This window comes from Cicer arietinum, chromosome 4 (genome assembly GCF_000331145.2).
Source record: "Cicer arietinum cultivar CDC Frontier isolate Library 1 chromosome 4, Cicar.CDCFrontier_v2.0, whole genome shotgun sequence".
Classification (NCBI taxonomy): domain Eukaryota; kingdom Viridiplantae; phylum Streptophyta; class Magnoliopsida; order Fabales; family Fabaceae; genus Cicer; species Cicer arietinum.
The window spans coordinates 18,102,970-18,124,787 of record NC_021163.2 but is presented as its reverse complement, the minus strand read 5'-3'; the positions used below and the strand labels follow the sequence as shown (position 1 = coordinate 18,124,787).

Here is a 21,818-nt window from a genome sequence, read left to right as displayed (position 1 = left end):
TTCTAAGTGTTGGGAATTTGTGAATAGTTTTTACAGAATTGGGTGTTTAAAAGTGAAATAATGCTATATTTCTTTATTTTAATTGGTGATTCATATTGATGCAAGTGTCCTTACTTTTGTTGTTATAACTAGTTGTAAATTACAAACAAATTACTAGAAATGTGTAATTAAATGGGTTTTTAACTTGAAGTAAGGAGTAGGAGTTGTGGCGCCGCCTTCGCACTCCTGAACCACGTTAAAGATACTTTTAGTTATCCATATTAGAAATTAAATGACTGCAGTTATAGTTCCTTAAGTAGTTGACTACATGAGTAGGAGGGACTAGCTACCCCGATGATTCATCGTCAATAAAAGAGACAACGATAACTCGTTATTTTGTTAGAAGTACCTTTTAATTTTACTTTTAAATAGTTAAAAAAAACATGTTCATTGCTTATATCAATTGAATGAATTTATTTATTAAATATATGTTATTAGGAAATAGTATCTCTATCATTATTTTTTTCTTTCTCCTTGATTATATATAGAGTATGTCTTTATAGAGTAATTGATTGTAAATCTATTATAGTATTATTAAGTTGTTAGATGTGTTTAATATTTTCAAAATAGCTCTCTTTGTCATACCTAAGTTAAATTTGTTGAATGTTTGGTGATAGGATTTAGACTTTATTTTAAGGAGTAAAACTAGTAATATTTGGTTTGAAAGAACTAGTTGAAATTGACAACATACTTGACATGTGTTTCATTTAACCAAACTAAATGAATTACGTTATTATTTGCAAAATCTATATGTTATGTTATATTTTATATGTAAATTATAGTGAGTAACTCTATGGTATTTTATTTCATAATGGAATGATAAATGCGATATTTTATTTCATAGTTGAATGATAAATGTTATGTTTAACTGATTTATTGTGTCATGTTATCCTATCATGCTATGTTAGTTGATTTTTTTACATGTTGTGCTTAATTGGAGATTGAATGTCTTAAATATGTTTGTAGATTAAGTTTGAATCTTAAGGGTGGTAAGTTAGATATTAGTTCACTCACCGCAAATTTCGAGGACGAAATTCTTTAACAAGGGGAGAATTGTAACACCATAAATTTTATGATAAACTATTTTATTAATTAAATATGATTTTAAATAATTAATTTGATGTTAATGTTATTATAAAATATATGTTAATAAACTTTGTGATTAATTTCCGTTATATATGTGATTTTATGATGTGCTAGTTTTATATATACTAGATTACATGAGCGATATAAATAATAAATATTATATTTTATTATTTGATATATTTTTAAAAAAAATAATAGTATTTAGTGTAATATATATTTTAAAGAAAAAGATTTTATACGATTTTACGTGTATATACACACACCCAATTAATATATTATTTTTTATGCGTTTGACTAATATTAAATGTGTACTTAATTATATTTATTTAATTCTAAATATATTTTATTTTAATTATTTACTTTATAAATAATTATCTTGAGATAGTGGTAATATTGTGTTTGATTTTCTTTATTTTTATATACTTATTATGATATTGTGATTATATATATATATTTAGTATGATTTAGTATTTAATATAAAGTGTTGATTTTATACTTATTTATTTTATAATTTTGAATATTCTCTAATTATGATAGTATTTTAATGTGAGTATTTAAAAAAAAAGTATCATTCGGGTGATTATTTTGAATATGAAGGGTTTGATTATTAATATATTTTAAACGAGTTATTACTATATTTTATAAAATATTAGCAGTATTTAGTAATTAAATTATGTTAAAAAAAATGTTAAAATATTAGTTTTATTAATTATTGGTTTTATTTAAAAATAAATAAAGGGACCAATGAGTTTTAACCATGTGTGAACCCTAATTGTTAATAAAATAAAACAACAACAAAAAAAAGGGAATTGGAAAGGCAGCTTTGAAACCAAAGTAGAAACACAACAACAACCTATCGTTTGACACCGGTGATCGATAAGTGTCCAGAAAACTTTCTCCATTCTCGCCCAAATTTGAGTATGTTATTTCATTCATTTAACTAGTCCATTAAACATAATTTTCCAGAATTTTAACAACCTCGATTTCTCTCTAAAATACCCAACTTCTCCGTTTGTAGAATTCGTTATTTTGCACCGTTCTCCTTCATCGTAAGTCCGATTTGAGTGAAACTAACGCCAAAACGACCGTGTGAAAAGTGGCTATATTATCCACTGATTGGATTTCTAATTTATGGTAATTTTCCTTGACGGAATTTCGAGTTTAGTTTTTAGAGCATCTTCTCATATTTTATTTTTAACGTTTACCCATAAACTGTCGAGTTAGATCGATTGATGGACAAAGAGTCAATGAACAAATGCTGTTTGCTCGTGGAATCCTATTCGTGTGTGAAAGCGTCGAAATAAGGTAAGGGGTGAGAGATCATTTGAATTCATGAGTGTAATATATTGTGAGATGAACGGGAAAACCGTATTTCCCAACGATTCATTCGGGGCTCGCTACGTATGGCAGTAGCCCTTTGAGGGATAAATTAATTAATGTGAAAATATGGAATAGAAATATTTGTAGGGTGTTGATTGATTTAATTTGTTTGAATGTGTGGCATTGGATATTATTGTGATATTTGATTTAATTTCGTTAAATGTGTGGCATTTGATATTATTGTGATGTTTGATTTAATTTCTTTAAATGTGTGGTGTGTGATATTATTATGATATTGGTTGTTGAATTAATTTTATGCACTCCAAATGTGGGGAATTCCTAGGTGACTTGGAGGTAGCACTCCAAATGTCGGGAGCTACCACGCAACACACGTTTACCTCGACTGTCACGTAGATGTGTCTCAGGTTGAGTTGAGGGGATCTATGAGGACAGCGCCAATTTGAATTGTCCGTCCACCAGGATGGTAGTATCAAGCCTCCTAACCAAGTACTTCAGAGTTAGAATGGTACCACATTGTGAAGTAGAGTCTAAGCTCATGCATAGCATTGCATTTTCTTGTGATTGTTTTGTTGTGATTACTATGTATTATGTGTGATAATAATTTATGCGATGATTTGATGTTACAGTGAAGTGTATTGACTTTCTTTGATTTCGACTATATAATGTGATGTTTTTCCTTGAAGAATGTTTGTGTAATGATACGGTTTATTGATGATTAATTGCGTGTTCATCTTATTTATATTATACTATCAACATGATTTCAAAACTCACCTCCTTCATTGTTTGTGTTTGACTGGCTTGGCCCTGCGTTTGCAAAATCGCAGTTATTACAGGTTAATGAGTGTCAAAGTTCAAGTTTGGGAGAAACCCCGCTCTGATAGGTGATATCGGGAATTAAGAGTTGTAATGTGTATTTTACTTATGTTATTATAAATGACTTTTTATATGAAAACTTAGTACGAGTAAGTCTTGGGAATTAAATCAAGAAATTCTAGTTGAATCAAGTTCATTGATATTGTATTATTTTAATTGGAAAAAAAAAAAGTTGAATTGTTACATGTGTATTTAGGAAAATGTGATTTCCTAAATTAGATATTAAAGTTTTTATTTTCTTTAACATATTTTCTTTATCTGCTGCAAGTTTTCTTCAAATAATTTAGTATAAATTATTATAAATGTTATTTTGGGGTTTAGGGTGTCACACACAATGTCATAACAAGTATATAAAAATAAAAGAAATCAAACAAAATATCAATTCTATCTCAAGATAATTATTTATAAAAAAAATAACTAAAAATAGAAAATTATTATAAATAATTGAAATATAACTATGTGCATACTTAATATCAGTCAAACGTACAAAAAAATATTACATTAATTGGGTACACGTGTATACACATAAAATCGCATAAAATATTTTTCTTTAAAATATATATTACACTAATATACTATTATTTTTTTAAAAAAATAGATCAAAGAGTAAAATATAATATTTACTATTTATATCGGTCATGTAATTTAATATTTATAAAACTAGCACATCAAAGAAATCACCTATATAACGAAAATTAGTCAGAAAATTTATCATCATATATTCTAAAATAATTTTAACATTAACTTAATTATTTAAAATCGTACTTAACTAATAAAATAGTTTATTATAAAATTTAGGGTGTTATAATTCTCCTCTTGTTAAAGAATTTCGTCTTCGAAATTTGGAGTGAGTGAACTAATATCTAACTTACCACCCTCAAGATTCAAACTTAGTCTATAAATGTATTTAGGACATTCAATCTCCAATTAAGCACATCATGTAAAAATCAACTAACATAACATGATAGATTAACATGACAAAATAAATCAATTAACACATATAATATTTATCATTCAATTATGAAATAAAATACCTATCACATTTATCATTCAATTATGAAACAAAATACAATAGAGTTACTCACTATAATTTACATATAGATCATAACATATAGATTTTGTCAATAATAACGTATTTCATTTAGTTTGGTTTAAATGAAACACATTACAAGTAGGTTGTCAATTTCAATTATTTCTTTCAAACCAAATATTACTAGTTTTATTTTCTCTTAAATAATGGATGTTAATGGAAAAAAAAATCCACTTAAATGAAATGTCTTATTTTCTCTTAAAACAATTTAATATATTTGTGGTTGATTAATTTAATGGGACGTATAAAAGAATATCTCTAAAAAGAAATCCAAATTTTAAACTTACTTGTTTAAGTAGACGTGTGATATATTATTTTAAGTCAAATTTCTTTACACTAGTAAGACTACTTTAATTATATTTACATATCTACTCTAATACTTAATTTCTAATTATAACTATGTTAGTTATAGTCATATTTTATAAAACTTTTTTAAAAGTTAAAGTTGATGATCAATTAAAGTTTTTTGAAAGTCGATAATACTAAAATTGACTTAATAATATTTAGTTATTTTAATTTATTAATTTTGATTATTAATAAATAATATTTTTTAGTTATATTAATATGAAATTAATAAATAAAAAATATAGAGAATAATTGTATCTTTAAAATGTGACCTCCAAGTGAAAATTTAAAATAAAAATATTCTTATAGAATGTCATATTTTAGGGATGTTGTGTTGACTAAATTTAAAAGAAAGATAAATTGATATATAATTTTTTTTTAAAAAGGGTAATTTGTAAGCTTAAACATAAAAGATATTTAAAAGATTCATCACTTAGCTCAAATATTATACATGTAAGCAACCCACATTTTTATATATATTTTTATTTGCTCTTGATTATGTTTAGTTTAAAATAACATTTAATATTTAAACTAATAAAATTCATTTATTTTGTTTGTAGTAATTAATACAAAATCAAAAAAATATCATTATACAAACATATTATATTTCTCCAACCCATTTATCACATTCTCTATCTTTGCCATTAATTATCAAAGTTTTGAGGTTGTAGTGAGAGTGGAGTTTCATTTTTTTTTTTACTTTTTTTTTAGCAACATATCTAACAACATAAATTATCTTAATTAAATTTTCGGACATGTGAACCACTTGATTCATGTTTTTTTAAGTAGTTCATAAATACGCTTTCAATTATTAAAACTTTTATTTGCTAGGTTATTTACTTATAGTCTAATCTGACCGGATTTATTTAATAAAAAAGATAGACTTATGCTATTTTTAAAATCTATTTATTTAAATAGGTCAGACTTAGGCTTATAAAAAAGTCTATTAGGTCTGACAGGCCAGCCTATATATTTTTTTTATTATTTATTAATGTTATTTTTTATTACTATTTATTAATAATATTATTTTCTATTTTAAAGTCTATCAATTAGGCGATCAATCAGTAGTCTTCTATATTCAATAATCGTTCTATATTTGGTAGCGATTTCATAATCGATAATCGTTCCATATTCGACAGTCGTTCAATTAGACAATTACTCAGTAGTTGTTCCATATTTGTTTGACAAGTAATAATGGATGCATTTGTTTCAGGAAAAAATTTATTCTTTCAAACAAAAAATCATTTTTTAGGGTTTAAATGGTGTTTGCTTCATATTTTTTTTAAATCATTTTGTTAGAAAATTTATTTTTTATTTAATATATATAGATGTAAAATATAATATTTAAATGTTTTAATGTTAATAAGGCTTTTAAATAGACTTCCAGACCAGGCAAAAAAAAACCTATGATAGGTCGTAGGTCAGGCTTAGGCCTAAAAAATTAATTGTATGCTAGACTCATGCCTTTTAAAGTATGGCCTATTCCCGCCCTTAATGCAAATGCAGACGCAATAGCTTTAGCAATTTTAGAAGCCTCAAATGCAGTAGCAAGAGCAGCAAATTCACGATCAACATCATCTTAAAGTTATGGAGGTTTTCCAAGACTCCTTAATCTCAGTTTCAACCATCCCGAAACTAAGGGAAATTATTGATCATTTAAATCCCAACCAACATCAATTAGAAGTGTTCCCTCATACTTTGTCTTTAGGTGGCATTCATCCACCCCAATAAACGATCTATAGCCTCTCAAAAAACCATTCTCACAACTATCAAAGAAAAAATAAAAACTACTAAATCGTTCCTGAAGTGTTAGACATGGACAATCAATATTTATCTTACATGTGTTTCCAACACTTGCCCTCCTCAGCTTTGCAGGATACCTCCACAACAAAGTATATTATTTTGTTAGATCACCTTCTACAATTTCATTTGCAATCTATTTATCATTTAGAGTTGTCCTATTGTTATACCTACATAATATGTCGTTCTAATGTTTGAAACGATTTCACGAATCTTCATATTGTCCAAACTGATCAACTTATCTGCCACATATTTAGCAATCTACTTATAATTTTTCGAATTACTATTCAAAATCCGACCACATTTGTGATCACTACACCATTTCTTCATTATGAAAGTGTGACTTTCTCCCACTTTACTTACAAGTGCTAAGAACCCACAATTAGCCTTGCATATGACCATTACTCTTGCGCTATCATTCTTTACAAGTTTGATTTCCTTCGCATTTAATATAGATTATTCTCTTATTGTATCTTTAAACTCGTAAAGTGATTTATTTCTAGTCCCAATTTGAACTTGAAATTTTTGTTTAGCTCCTTCTGAAAGTGTGTCTTTCCCCCCACTATACTTACAAGTGCTAAGAACCCACATTTAGTCGTGCATATGACCCTTACTCTTGCGTTGTCATTCTTTACAAGCTTTATTTTTTTCCCATTTAATATAGACTTTTCTCTTATTGCATCCTTAAACCCAACAAGTGATTTAAACTCTAGTCCCAATTTGAATTTAAAATTCTTGTTTAGCTTCTCAACCCTAAACTGATCATACTTTCGTCCCTTTTCTTTATCTGAATCAAAACCAAGGTCACTATTATCTAGCTCATGAGTGACATAAGCATACTTCATTTCAATATCAGAAATATAATTGTCCAACACAATAACAATCTCAATGTTCTTAGTTTTTTACTTGGGTATGAATCTACTTACAGTAGTCTTCAATCTATATGGTTTACCATGGTTTAAAGCATGGATTTCGACATTATATGATCCAACAGAATGATCATGTGTTGTATTATCAACACCAAAATCATCATCCAAGCCAAGTGCTCTCTCATCCTCACTATCAACAAATTTAACACCATAAACTTCATTTGCATTGTCACTAACACTTTTGTCATCATCAACGTCAATTTCGTCAGCAACATTTAACCCCCAGAATATTGCCCCAACTTTAATCATAGTTTTGACCCAACCAACCCTTTTACAGAGTGCTAAATATATAATTAAGCTTTGCAATTCGTTTTCAGAGCATGTTCACCAACCTCAGTTACATCTTTATCGTCCACTATTCTTTTAAAGTTTCTATCTTCATTTTTTTCCACCATAACCTATACTTAGAGTTATCATAACCTAAGTCCTTCAAAATAACTCTATTTGTCAACATCAATCACATGAACCACATGATCATTACCCATATGTAATACAAAACTAAATCTCTCACGAACTTGCCCCCATCGAAAAATCTAACAGAAAAGTCCATCCTCTAACCCAAGTGTCGTCGTTCGCATGCACGAGTTCGTGACTGACTTGGTCGTCGTCGATGAGAAATGACGAAGAAAAAGGCACAATTTAGGTTATTTTAGGGAGCTCTGAAATATTTAAGGTTAATATTAGGTTAAAAAAATGTTATAATTTAATTATATTTGGTTTTTTTATTACAAAAAGGCTTATGTTTTAAAGATGTTACAATTTTTGTAACAGAAATTGGATTGAATGGGTATTTTAAAATAAAACTATATTTACAAAGATACTAACCAAACAAAAAGACGTACGAGAAGCAAAATAAAATTAAAAAAAAAATTATAATTGCAACGATTAGAGATATATTTAAAACATAAATAAAGATAAGCAAAATCTTAAACGTATTGTTTTGGTCAAATACATTTATATTTATTGGTCAAATACATTTAGTTAACGATGTTAAGATTTTTGTAAAAGAAATTGGATTGAATGACTATTTTAAAATAAAACTTTATTTGCAAAGATGTTAATTAACAAAAAAAAGACTTACGAAAAGCAAAAAAAGTTAAAAAAGATTATAATTGCAACGATTAAAATCATATTTAAACCATAAATAAAGATAAGTAAAATCTTTAACGTATTGTTTTGGTCAAATACATTTAATTTTGTGTTTATCATTTAACATAAATGATTGTAAGATGATATGTGTCCTCCTATATATACAGTCCCACTCATAATATAACAACATATTGTGGAGTGAAAATAACCCAACAAATTAAAATGCCAGATTTAGTGTTTGTGTCAATATTAGTACTACTTGTTGTGTGTTTGAATATTTCAACATGTTCAAGTGCTAGAAATCTAGAGAGTGTATCATTTTCTAAACCTCACCTAAACGAATCCAAAATCAACATATTATCTCTTTCAATAGTCAATGATTTGCCACCTGGCTCACCACAATTAGTAATGGAATCCACTTTTTATTCCGGTTTACTCAGATTAGAACCAGGAAAACCTTTTTCTTTGGTGACAAACTTTGAAAATAAAGCTTGTCATTTGATATGGGACCGACATAATGGGCCACGTGGTATAAATTTCTGGCTATATAAGTTTGAGAAGGAAGGAGGATTAAGCCATCAACATGTTTATTGGTCAGTGAGGAAAGATGCTGTATATCATAGTTGGGATAATGTTAACTGGGAAAAAAGGGACGCTTGGAGTTATAAGGCTATTGTACTTTAATTTTGTAACTTTTATTATAAATTAAATATGATAACAAATAATTTTTACCATAGTATTATCATCTTAATTTTATTGTGTTAATTATCTATCTTTGTTTTCTTACATATGAAATTTTTGTTAATTAGTCACTAAACGTGACACTGATGTGCATACACACATATAAGATATCACATTAGAATTTTGAAATTTTTTTAAAATAAAAAATATATAAATTACCATGTTTTTAAAATTATATATTAAATTATCATTTTTTTTATCAACTATCAATATAAAAAATGAAAACACAATTAAAAATTAATATTGTTTTCCTCGTTTTTAACTATCACTGAAATATACTGATAAAAATGACAATTTATTTAATTTAAATTTTGAATGATTTTCTAAAAGTCGAATGCGATAAATTCACTTTTTAGAACAACTTTTGATACACGCAAATTGAAGCCACTCAACAACCTTATTTTTCATACACTTTTTCTATTTTTCTTCTCTCTTATAAAAAAATGTGTACATCTTGTCTGATTAATATATTTTAGAAAGATAATTAATTAAACACTTAAAATTATTGAATACTTTTAATTGATGAAGGGGAATGAATTTATTTGGTTTAATTTTGTAAAGACAAAAAATGGAAGCAACTACTATAATGTTAGAGTAGAGAACAATTGGAAGAAAAATAAATGAAATTGCCCTCTTCAATTTCAATCGTTAGTCCAATGTTAAAAACACAAGACATATGTTTTACATGGATAAATAATAATAATAAAATATTGAATAACAATTTGATACTAATGCATAAAAAATGCGAAATAAATATTTTTTAGTAGAAAATATAAAAAGAAAAATGTCAACAAATGCATCCGGGGCATTTGTTAAGAAAATTAGTGTGGAAAAAAAATTGAAGTCGTGTTATTCAAACTTTAAAATTGTAAAATCTTAGATGTTTCACTAAAAATTTATTGTTTTTTTATTTCCTTTTTTGTTTTATTAACAAGTGTCCTTATGACACTTGTTAGCATGATCCATATAAAAATTCATGGAACAAATATTTGTCATTGATAAGAAAAAAAATTGATAAATATTACATGAAATAAATATTTATAATTGATAAATAAAAAATACGAGATAAATTATTATCAGTGATAAATATAAAAAATTATAGGATAATATTTATCCTTGATACATAAAAAAAAAAAACATGAAACAAATATTATCATTGATAAATATTAAAAAATGTGTGATCAATATTTATAAATGATACATAAAAAATATGAAACAGATATTTATAACTGATAAATATTAAAAAACTATGAGACAAATTATTTTTATTGACACATACAAAAACACGAAATAAATAATTGTAACTAATAAAAATATGTGATATAAATATTTATTACTAATATAAAAAATAGGCTAAATTACATCTGTGGTCCCTTAACTTAATTTCAGGTAACGTTTTAGTCCTTTATCTTTTTTTTTCCCGATTTAGTCCTTTATTCCTAACAATATCAAATAAAGTATGAAAATATGAGTTTATTTGAAGATTTGCGTTACGAATTTGACGAAATTTGTATTATATTGAAGAATATAATTAATTTTATGAGTTTTGATTAAATTTTTTTTTTGAATTTTTGTATGAAAAAGGATAACATTGTTGAAATTTTAAAATATAAAATATCAAATTGTCACTTAAAATTAAAATAAAGGACCAAGTCGAGAAAAAAAAAAGATAAAGGACTAAAACGTTATCTGAAATTAAGTTAAGGGACCACAAATGTAATTTAACCTAAAAAATAATATCTTTTATTTAAAATATGAAGAGTCTTTGGGACCTTATGTTAGTAACATATTTTTGTTGTTGTTATGATTTTAAAAGTTTTAATAGGATCTCACGTGGATGGGTCCATCATTGTATTTTTTTTGAGATCTAGTATTAATTTAAAAAAAAACAAATTGTTTAAATATGGTTGAAATTAATATATTGAAATAATAGTTTTAATTATAGATTTAAAGAATATGCATAGTTAATATAAAATAGTTTTACATTCGCATTATTTAATAAATTTTTTTTATTTTATCATAAAAATGAGATCAAATGATGCAATGTGGCGGAATACATTACTTTAATGGATGTTAATGAAAAAAAAATTCACACTTAAATGATATGTCTTATTTTCTCTTAGAACAATTTAATATATTTCTGGTTGATTAATTTAATGGAACGTATAAAAGAAAATCTAAAAAAAGAAATGTAAATTTTAAATTTACTTGTTTAAGTAAATGTGCGCTATATCTTTTAAGTCAAATTTTCTTTAAACTAGTAAGACTCTACTTTAATTATATTTACATATTTAATTACTAATTATAACTATGTTAGTTATAATGATATTTTATAAAACGGTTTTAAAAGTCAAAGTTGATGTTCAATAATTAAAGTTTTTGAAAGTCGAGAATACTAAAACTGACTTAATAATATTCAGTTATCTTAATTTATTAATTTCAATTATTAATAAATAGTATGTTTTTAGTTATATTAATATGAAATTAATAAAAAAATATAGAAAATAATTGTATTTTTAAAATGTGACCTCCTATTAAAAATATAAAATAAAAAAAGATAAAAATATTCTCTATAAAATGTCATATTTTAGAGATGTTGTGTCGATTAAATTTAAATAAAACAAAAATAAAAAATAAATTGATATATAATTTAAAAAGAGGGTAATTTATATGTTTAAACAAAAAGATATTTAAAAGATTCTTCAGTTAACTCAAATATTATACATGTAAGCAACTCACATTTTGATATATATTTTTATTTGCTCTTAATTTTGTTTAGTTTAAAATAATATTTCATTTGTTTAATTCTTATTTAAACTAATTAAATTCAGTTATTTTGTTTGTAGTAATTAATAAAAAATTAAAAATTGTCATTATACAAATATATTATATCACCTCAGTTCATTTAGTTTCTATTTTTCATTCTTACGGGCTATTTTCAAGATTGGAATCTTCTCTATTTCTCATATCCTCTATTTTCTTTATTAAGTTTTGGGGTTGTAGTGAGAGAGAGGAGTTTTTTTTTTTTTTTTTTTTTTTTTTTTTTTTTTTTTTTTTACTTTCATTTTTTAGGGGAGGTTTGAGGCTTTGAGGATTTCTATTTATCACATTCGCTATTTTTTCTATTAATTATCAAAGTTTTTCCATTAGAATGATCAAGAGATCAAGGTTGTAGTGTGAGAGGAGTTTCATTTTTTTTACTTTTATTTTATTAATAATTAATTATTTTAATGTTTAAAAATCAGAGTGGGTTGTGAGATTTCAGATGTCTTAGACACACTAATAAAACCGTGTTCTTATAACTATTGAATATTATTTTTTTATATATATTTTAAAAAAATATGACTAATCTTTTCATTATCAAAATTTTTTAAATAAAAAATTATTTTCAATAAAAAATAAATTGAAACTATTTAATCTATTTTGTGATATATTATTGCAAATAAAATATTAACAATTACATTTTTTAAAAAAATATTTTTATTTAACAAGATACCTAACAACATAAATTATCTTAATTAAATTTTCAGTTTGTTTTTCTATAAATTCTTAAAATTATTTACCCATCGTTAATATGTTTATGAAATTTATTTGTAAGTTAATTCATTTACTCAAAAATCATGTGTCATGTTCTTTTAAGTATTTATTTCATAAATACACTTTCAATTGTTAAAACTTTTAGATTATTTACTTTTTAATTTATACCAAATAACTAAGATAAATTTTCACGCTCTTATATCATAAATGTTTATGGAGTGAGTAGATTGGGTAGATTGTTTATCAACAAAAATATAAAAAGAATCTAAACAAAAATAATACAATATAAAAAACGTAAGAAAAGACAATAAATGGACGGAGAGAAAGTAATAATAATAATAATAATAATATTGAGGCAAGTTGCAAATATTGTGTTTGTGTATGGTAAACAATAACAATAACATATTGAGTGCTTAGCAAGAGCTTTATCTCTCACACTAAAAAAATGTTGATAGTAAAAGGAAAGGAAGGTTGGGTTTGGGTTTTGTTGGAACCACTGAGAATAATTCACAACAACAAACTCGTATTCTTTTCCATCGCTTCTTTCACAACACTCCCACTCTCTTTTCTTCTCTTCACTCTCTCTACCCCCCCCCACCCCCTTCGTAACCATATCTACCATCTCGAAGCCCTCGCGCGTTTCACTTCCACTCTCATGGAAGCGCGTCACGTTTCGCATGAATCTCGTGACAACGCCGTTTATCTCCTCCGCATCAGATCATTCTTCTACCTCCTTTGCCTCCCCTTATCCCTCGCTGCCGCCGTTTCCTCCGTTTACACCACACACACCACTCTTCAAGGAAAAACTCTTACACTTACCTCCGCCCTTAACGCCGTTAGAAATAACTGGAAGCGCCCGTTTATCACCGTTATCTTTGTTTACGTCATCCTCATGGCATTCTCACCCGTGCCACGTGTCATCGCTACGTTGTTCTTTTCGCACGAGACCCGGTTTCTTATTATGGCCATTGGATCGGCCTTTGAGGTTTATTTGATGGCGGTTATGGGCTTGGGCCTCGTTGTATCCATCGTCGAAGATAGATTCGGTTGGGATGCAATTTGTGTCGGATCGGGGTTGATGAAGGGAAAGAGGTTAATATTCGGGTGGGTTCTTTCAAGTTTGTTTGTTTTTATTTCGGGTATAATAAATGGGAGAGTGGAATTGTTGTTGGAAGGTTTGAATTCTAAGATTAGTGTTTCGAATCTAATGCTTCTCATTTGTTCGTATGGGTTTACGGTGATTTTCAGTTATGTTGTTACTACTGTGTTTTACTTTGATAGCAGAATACGACATGACTTTAGAGAACCCGAAACACATGAGGAAAATGATGATTGTATTTCGCTTTCATCTTCTCTGTAATTATTTATTTTTATATTTACTATTTATTGTTATTAACAACAAAGCTTCTGGGTCATCTTTCTTGTTTTAGTTTGAATTTATTTATTTAATTTTCTTTTATGTGAATATGACTACATTAACATATAGAAAAATCATCTAATATACACTCATATACTCCAATGACAACTTGAGAGAAAAAGAAGTCAATCGAGTGATGTTATAAGTGATATGACGGGATGATAGAAATAAAGAAAAAAATAAAATGTTATGAAAGTAAAAAAAACAATATATGTAGTTGTTTCACTTGGTAACTTGTAAGAAATAGTGGATCTTCTAGGCCTTAAAGGCTTAAAAGGGAAACGATGCATCGAAGATGTACAAAATTTATAATTATAGAATACATATTTTGCGAGTGAGAGTAGATGCTCAGATTAAGACATCATATGGGGGGTAAAACATCTTTGCATGAACTAGAGAAAACGTGTAACATTGAACTACACAGAATAATGTTAGATTACATCATGGAACATCCCAAAAAATATAAGAATTCCCAGGGAACCTCAATATCGTCTTCCATTTGTGTTGATTACGGCGTACTTCTTCCTCCTCTGGCTGTAGCCATTCACTGACCATCAAGTCAAGGAAAAACAGTAGTTCTCCAACCAGGTAGAAGCAGATTTGAGAATGCGTAGCTCACCGTGTAGGAGATCTCGAGCCATTTGTCTTCTAACAGGAAGACTTTCATACAAGGATGAAGAATCGCAAGAATCTAATGACTGCACACAAGTGTGTAAACCACATTTTTTACCTCGAAGTTAGAACAATGGGGATTTTGAAGTAATTGAAATAAAATACGGACCATACATTCTAAAAATCCTTATACTTTTACTAAACTAGCAATCTGAAAATTGTCAGTTTCAATTGTCCACCCAAATTAAACACACACTTGTTTCAATTTGCTACCAATTCAGCTGCCACCTTGTTTGGACGTTTAACCAGTAGTGAACAATAAATTAGATTAAGTCCTTTGATATTTACCATAATAGTTGCATTGCGCTCCTCGATTAATTGGATGAATAATGAAGACAACATCTTGTGTGCTTGTATCTCATTATCTGTATGCTGTAAAGGGCACCTAGCCAGCCTACCATCAGTTTGCGCAGCCTCCACGACCAAATGGTAAAGCTCTGCTGTTCCACCAATAAAAATTTCAAAAGTGAATACTGTTAGGTATAGGTGATATAACAAGTTTAACTAATTATTTGGGTGGGAAGATTAGTAACCATTGACACATTAAAAAAGAAATTTAAAATAAGATTTTTTACACACCCTGAGACGTGGTACAAGAAAGAACACGAGCAAGTGCACGAAGTGATTGAGGCACACCCTTCCCTTTTCCTCTAGCAGATTTCACCTCCCTGTGTGATCACAGTTCCATCAGATGGCCAAATACTGACAAGTATATAAGCAACACTTTAGAGAAACACCACATCAGAAAGCCCATGATATCAAATATAAGAACTACACCAAGGTTACAACTATTTAACATGCACGCTCCATGCATCAAGACACGGATAAAGCCCAAGGCAAGATAGCTAAGAATATCATGTGCATGTAACATTGCAAATTTAGCCATTGAACATCGGTAGCTGGGGTCATTGTATGTACCCAATATTGATTAAAAAGAGAATGGAGAACCAATTCATGTCAAATAGTTTGCCGGAAGAACTGCATTCAGGTGCAATAAGGACAATTTGGACTCAGAGAGCAGAATCTTAGTATTAAGAATTAGCCAAAATAACCCACTTCTAAGAATCAGTAAAAAAAATGGATATTAACTAAATTATTCTGCTAGACAAGTATAAAATTAGGAAATAAGTGCAAACTTGATTGTGAAGGAATTCACAGAACACTTCAAGCCCTTCACATCTTTGGTTGGAGGCGCAAAGTATCGCTGCAAGAGTTCCAATTTCATGTCACGCAGAGGATCATGCTTAGGTATATCAAATTGGATCTGAACCTGAGGAGTGAGAATGGTTAGTATTATTATCAAGAGAAGTGCTAGGAACACTCAGCTCTAACACTCATATTCTTATTGGATAAAATCAATTTGGGTCCTATACTTTGGAAATCAATCCCACATTTGGATTTCATCCAATAAAAAAGTGAGTGTTGGAAAGAGAGTGTTCCCAACACTCCTGTTATTATCAATCAAGATAGCTGGTGCAATCATATTAACAACAAAAGCAACATGCCAAAGGGGAAAAACACATGCATGATACTTGAAATTCAATTGCAGGGAACTTACCTGATCATAAATGTTGTATGGAATTGTAAAACCAAAATCCAGCATTAATGTAGCATTTGAAAACTTTCCATATCTTATAAGTACCTAAAATAGAAAATGCATGAAACTGTCAATGAGGTAACACATTTTATAAATCGATAATAAAAACAATGACAAGTAATTTGAATATCAGATTGGTTTTTAAAAATAAAAGAAAAGGAGGCTCGAGTGGATGAAAAGTTGTGTATCACTATATTCCTCTGCTACCGTATCACCTAACCACCTGTTTTTGTAGGCCGCTATGAAGAAAATACATGATTTCTAAGCTCTTTGAATCTAGCAATCTCATTTAAGTTGAAGTAAGAACTCATCTTTTGAAGGTTGGTAAGAAGCCTGTGGGGCCCAAAAAGTCAGGGCCCCGTAATGAAATTTACTTTTCTTCTTTTAAATTTGATAGAACACTGCAAATTAAGAGAAATGAGGGCCCAAATAGTGGGGTCCACTCAACCAAGTCACACACTTCACACACATTTAGTTTCTAGAATGATGGATGGGAGGAATAAATGCTAGTAACAATGTCTCTTATTCTACTGATATTCCATTAAAGAGGGGGAAGTGAGAAAGACATTCAGTTTCAAGAAGGATGAATGAAATGAATAAAAGCTAATTAATAATGTCATTTATTTTATGTTATAAGAATGAGGGAATAGGAAGAGGGGAGACATTCAGAAAATATTCTAACAAACAATTAGGGGAATTCTTTTTCTGGTTAGAAGCAATTCTGCTCTGGTTTAGGAGTTCTTAGAACTTTGGTGTATTTCTTTTTCTGCATTTTCATATTTCCAGCATTGTAAGAGCTTCAGAGCTCGTCAATTCAAGTTAATAAAATTATGTTTCCTATCATTGGTCCGACCTGCCGGATAGAGATAGAAGCTAGCGAAACCGAATGCCACCGAAAATGTCTGACAAAGTTGAGGCTTTAGAGATAAGAATGGCTGAGATGGAAGATTCACTGCGTCAAACCTTGGATGAATTTCATCATGCTATTTTGACAGAGTTTGCAAAACTGTTGAATCGGCCTACACCTGAGGTGTCCCAGATAACCGAGGGGCCAATTACGGAATACAAGATGGCAGTGAAGAAGGTGGAGCTGCCGTCATTTGATGGTGATGATCCAGTGGGGTGGATCACGCGAGCAGAGACATATTTTGAGGTACAGGGAATATCTGAAGAAGTGAAGGTTCGTTTGGCGAAAATTAGCATGGAGGGAGCAACCATTCATTGGTTTAATCTTCTATGTGAAACGGAGGATGACCTCACATGGTTAAAGTTGAAGGAAGCGTTGATTGAGAGATATGGAGGAAGAAAGAGCGATAATCCATTCGAAGAATTGAAAGATCTTCAACAAACTGGAGATGTGGAAGAGTACATTTCAGATTTCGAATATTTCTCTTCCCAGGTTATGCGTCTCCCCGAAGAACAATACCTTGGGTATTTTTTGGGTGGCCTCCAACCAGAGGTACGTTTGCGAGTAAGGACCTTCAACCCCGAGTAATTGTCCAATAATTAAGACTACCCACAAGTTGTCGATACAATAAGGGATCCGACAATAGATCACCCTCATCGCGGTGATATTTCACATTAACCTCAAGAGGAGTATCTACCGGATTAGCTGATTGTAGGCCCGCCATAGAAATAAGGTCTGTCGCATACTTATGTTGATGAAGAAATATACCCTTTGAGGTAGAATGAACCTCAAGGCCAAGGAAATACTGCAAGTTTCCAAGATCTTTCATATGAAATGCAGTTTGCAATTGATGTTTAAGTTCTTGGATAGATGCCTGGTCAGATCCAGTAATAACCATATCATCAACATAAAGGAGGAGTAGAACAATGCCTGTAGATGTGCGATGAATAAATAAAGAGGAGTCATGTTGACTCTGAATGAAGGAGAAACCAAGTAAAGTGGAACGAAATTTCTCATACCATGCTCTAGGTGCTTGTTTCAAACCATATAAAGAGCGTTTGAGCTTGCACACACCATGAGATGAAGAAAATAGACCTTGAGGAGGAGTCATATAAATATCTTCAGTGAGATCACCGTGAAGAAATGCATTCTTCACATCCATTTGATAAAGAGTCCACCCATTAGAAGCAGCTATAGAGAGTACAGTGCGAACAGTTGTCATTTTGGCTACCGGTGCAAATGTCTCATCATAATCAATTCCATATTCCTGTTTGTTTCCTAAGGCAACCAATCGAGCCTTGTACCGATTCAAGGACCCATCAGAATTCAATTTAATAGAATACACCCGTTTACAGCCTATGGGTTTGATATGAGGAGGACAAGAGACAATATCCCATGTGAAATTCTCTTGAAGAGCCTGAAGTTCCTCATTCATTGCTTTTATCCAGCGCACATCTTTAACAGCCTGTGAGTAACAAGTAGGAATAGATATGCTAGAGAGAGATGCAGACAAAGAAGCATGTGAGGAATTATACCTGTCTGGTGAATATCTATCGGGTGCACGAGACGCTCTGCTAGAACGTCGTGGTGCAACCGCAACAGGATCAGGTGGCGGATCAGGGTCGAGAAGGGGGGTTATAACCTGTTGTTTGTGTTTTCTAACATATACATTTCCTGGTTTAAAACGTTCTATAGATTGAGGCATAGTAGAAAAATTGGGAAGAATAGCAATATCATTCATGGCATGAGAAAGACAGTGAAACATAAATTGATTATCAAAAAATGTTACGTTCCTAGAAATGCGAAAGCGCTGGTTAGAAACATCATAACACACAAAACCCTTATGAGAGTTACTATACCCCATAAATGCGCATTGAGCAGATTGCGCTCCAAGTTTATGTCTTTCAAATGGAGGTAGGTGAACAAAACACACACATCCAAAAGTATGTAAATCACTATAATCAGGCTGAATTTTAAAAAGACGAAAAAAAGGGGAGTCAAGATCAATAACTGTAGAAGGAAGACGATTAATCAGGAAGACAGCTGTGGAAAGAGCCTCCACCCAAAATCGAGATGGTACAGAAGCTTGAAGAAGTAAGGTGCGCGTTACATCAAGCAAATGACGATTCTTACGTTCTGCCATTCCATTTTGTTGGGGGGTATTTGGACATGATCGTTGAGACAAAATACCTTTTTGCTGAAGATACTCCTGAAACTCATGAGACATATACTCACCACCAGAGTCAGAGCGAAAAATTTTAACACTTGTTTGAAATTGAGTTTCAACATATGTTAGAAATTTCTTAAACATAGAAAACACTTCAGATTTGAACCGAAGAAAATATATCCAAGTAAAACGACTGTAATCATCAATAAATGTGACAAAATATTTATAGTGAGCATGAGAAGTTACAGGAGACAGTCCCCATACATCACTATGAATCATCTCAAAACACGTGGAAGCACGATGAGCACTAGACGGAAAAGGAAGTGTTTTACTTTTAGCCAATTTGCAAACAGAACATGGCACAGAGGCATTAGAAACAACATTTTTATTTCCCAATAAACCAGTTTTAACTAAATGAGACAACACATTAGAGTTTGGATGACCCAATTTTCTATGTCAATCCTCATAAGAATTCAAAACACTATTACAAGCAAGAGATAAATGATTGAAAATAAATTGAAGTGGAAACAATCTTCCCACTTTAGGCCCCTTCGCGATCACCTTCCCCGACACCTGCTCCTGCACAAGACAACCATCACGAGAAAAATTAACATTACAATTGTTGTCCACCAATTGTCCAACAGACAATAAATTGGAAGCAAGTCCAGGTGATACAAGCACATCCCGAAAATCAGAGTTGATATCACCAACATTAGTGATAGAAATAGTATTACCATCAGCAATTTGAATTTTCTGATTACCATGATAAGAATGTAAATTGTGCAAGAATTTAGAAGAACCCGTCATGTGATTGGATGCACCAGAATCAAGAAACCATGGATTCGAAACATTAGAAGACTTACCCTGAATTCCCAAGGCTGAAAGAGCAGAAAGTACCATTTGTTGAATCATTTCGGGCTGTAGAGCACCACCATTAGAGGCACTAGGAATGGAAGGACCAATTGCAGAGCTCTTAGTGGCATGGAATGCCTGCACAGAATGTTGTGTTGGTCGTGGAGGGCGCGTGGGACAATCAGAGATAATATGACCTTGCTTCTTGCAATAATTACAAAATTTCATATTACAACTACGAGCGACATGTCCAAACTGTTTACACGAAAAACATTGGACTTGTCGCATATCACGACCTTTACCTCGGCTTTGAGCAGCATATGAAACAGGTTCAGAAGTGACAACATCATGAGACATGGTTCCTTGAGTAAAGAGACGTTGTTCCTCTCGGAGAAGTTCACCAACACATGTATCCAAAGAAGGAACAGGATTTTTGTTCAGCAAAGCACCTCTAATAACCTCAAATTTTGGACGAAGTTTCATGAGAAATTGATCCCGCTTGCTAGTGTCGTACACAGCTTGGACATCCGCGAGAGAAGTCTTGGGAACCACAGCAAATAGAATAGCAGAGTGTTCTGTCCATAAATTCAAAAATTCAGAATAATATTCTTTAATTGACAAATTACCTTGTTTGTAGTTGGCTAACTCTAGCTCCAAATAAAAACGTTTGGCCGTATTGTCTTGGTTGTAGATACGCTTCAAATAGTTCCACATTTCTTGAGCAGTTGAAAAAGAGCGCAAATTATTGATCATATGAGGATCAATAGTATTGAGAATCCAAGAAATAATCTGAGCATCTTTGATTTCCCACGCATCTAAGGCAGTTTTCTCTATCGGTGCCTTCGAAACCCCATCAAGGTGACTCCATAATCCTTTTCCTTTAACATACATTTTGAATTGAAATTCCCAAGCAGCGTAATTCTTGCCAGTAAAACGGACACAAAAGTTGTCTCTTTCTTTTTCAGAAGTCATGCTATTGTACGTAAAAAAAACAATGATTTTTTTTTAGGTAATGTGCAAAAAAAATTAATTAAAAAATAGATCCAGACTAAATTGCAAAAGCTCCGTAAACAAGCAGCAACAGAGAAACAGGGCAGCAATACAGAAACAGAGCAGGAGCAGCAGTACAGAAACAGAGCAGGAGCAGCAACACAAAAACAGAGCAGGAGCAGCAACGCAGAAACAGAGCATCAACAGAGAGACATGCTCACAACGAGAGGCAGACGAAATCACGATGACAATCGACCAAGCAGCAGCAACGAGTAACACGCTCAAGCAAGGACAACCCAAAAACGAATCAAGAATCACGATCTCAGCAGCAGCAGCGAGTAACGCA

At 30.4% G+C, this 21,818-nt stretch overlaps 2 protein-coding genes across 9 annotated transcripts in view; one reads left to right on the top strand and one right to left on the bottom strand.

Moving 5' to 3' along the window:
* Positions 1-13,315: 13,315 nt before the first annotated feature.
* LOC101508754 (uncharacterized) lies at positions 13,316-14,230 on the top strand. Its single transcript, XM_004497291.1, has one exon. It carries the CDS (start codon positions 13,316-13,318, stop codon positions 14,228-14,230), a length of 915 nt encoding a protein of 304 aa, XP_004497348.1.
* Positions 14,231-14,521: 291 nt separating this feature from the next.
* Positions 14,522-21,818, bottom strand: part of LOC101503944 (uncharacterized) — a 26,637-nt gene continuing 19,340 nt past the window's right edge. For 3 of the 8 annotated variants that reach the window (XM_027334042.2, XM_027334044.2, XM_027334045.2), the window contains 6 exons: positions 16,518-16,601; positions 16,096-16,229; positions 15,878-15,937; positions 15,539-15,627; positions 15,248-15,399; positions 14,522-14,985 (listed from right to left, as the gene is read on the bottom strand). In XM_027334042.2, the coding sequence (XP_027189843.1) occupies positions 14,842-14,985; positions 15,248-15,399; positions 15,539-15,627; positions 15,878-15,937; positions 16,096-16,229; positions 16,518-16,601 (663 nt within the window). In that variant the 3' untranslated portion in view covers positions 14,522-14,841. Of the gene's footprint in view, positions 14,986-15,247; positions 15,400-15,538; positions 15,662-15,877; positions 15,938-16,095; positions 16,230-16,517; positions 16,602-21,818 lie in introns of those variants that run through there. The other 5 variants (XM_027334043.2, XM_004497279.4, XM_004497280.4 and 2 more) reach the window with 5 other exon arrangements.

What these genes read in the sequence shown, in the direction of transcription:
- LOC101508754 (XM_004497291.1), top strand. Translation starts at nt 13,316, where the DNA reads ATGTTGATAGTAAAAGGAAAGGAAGGTTGGGTTTGGGTTTTGTTGGAA.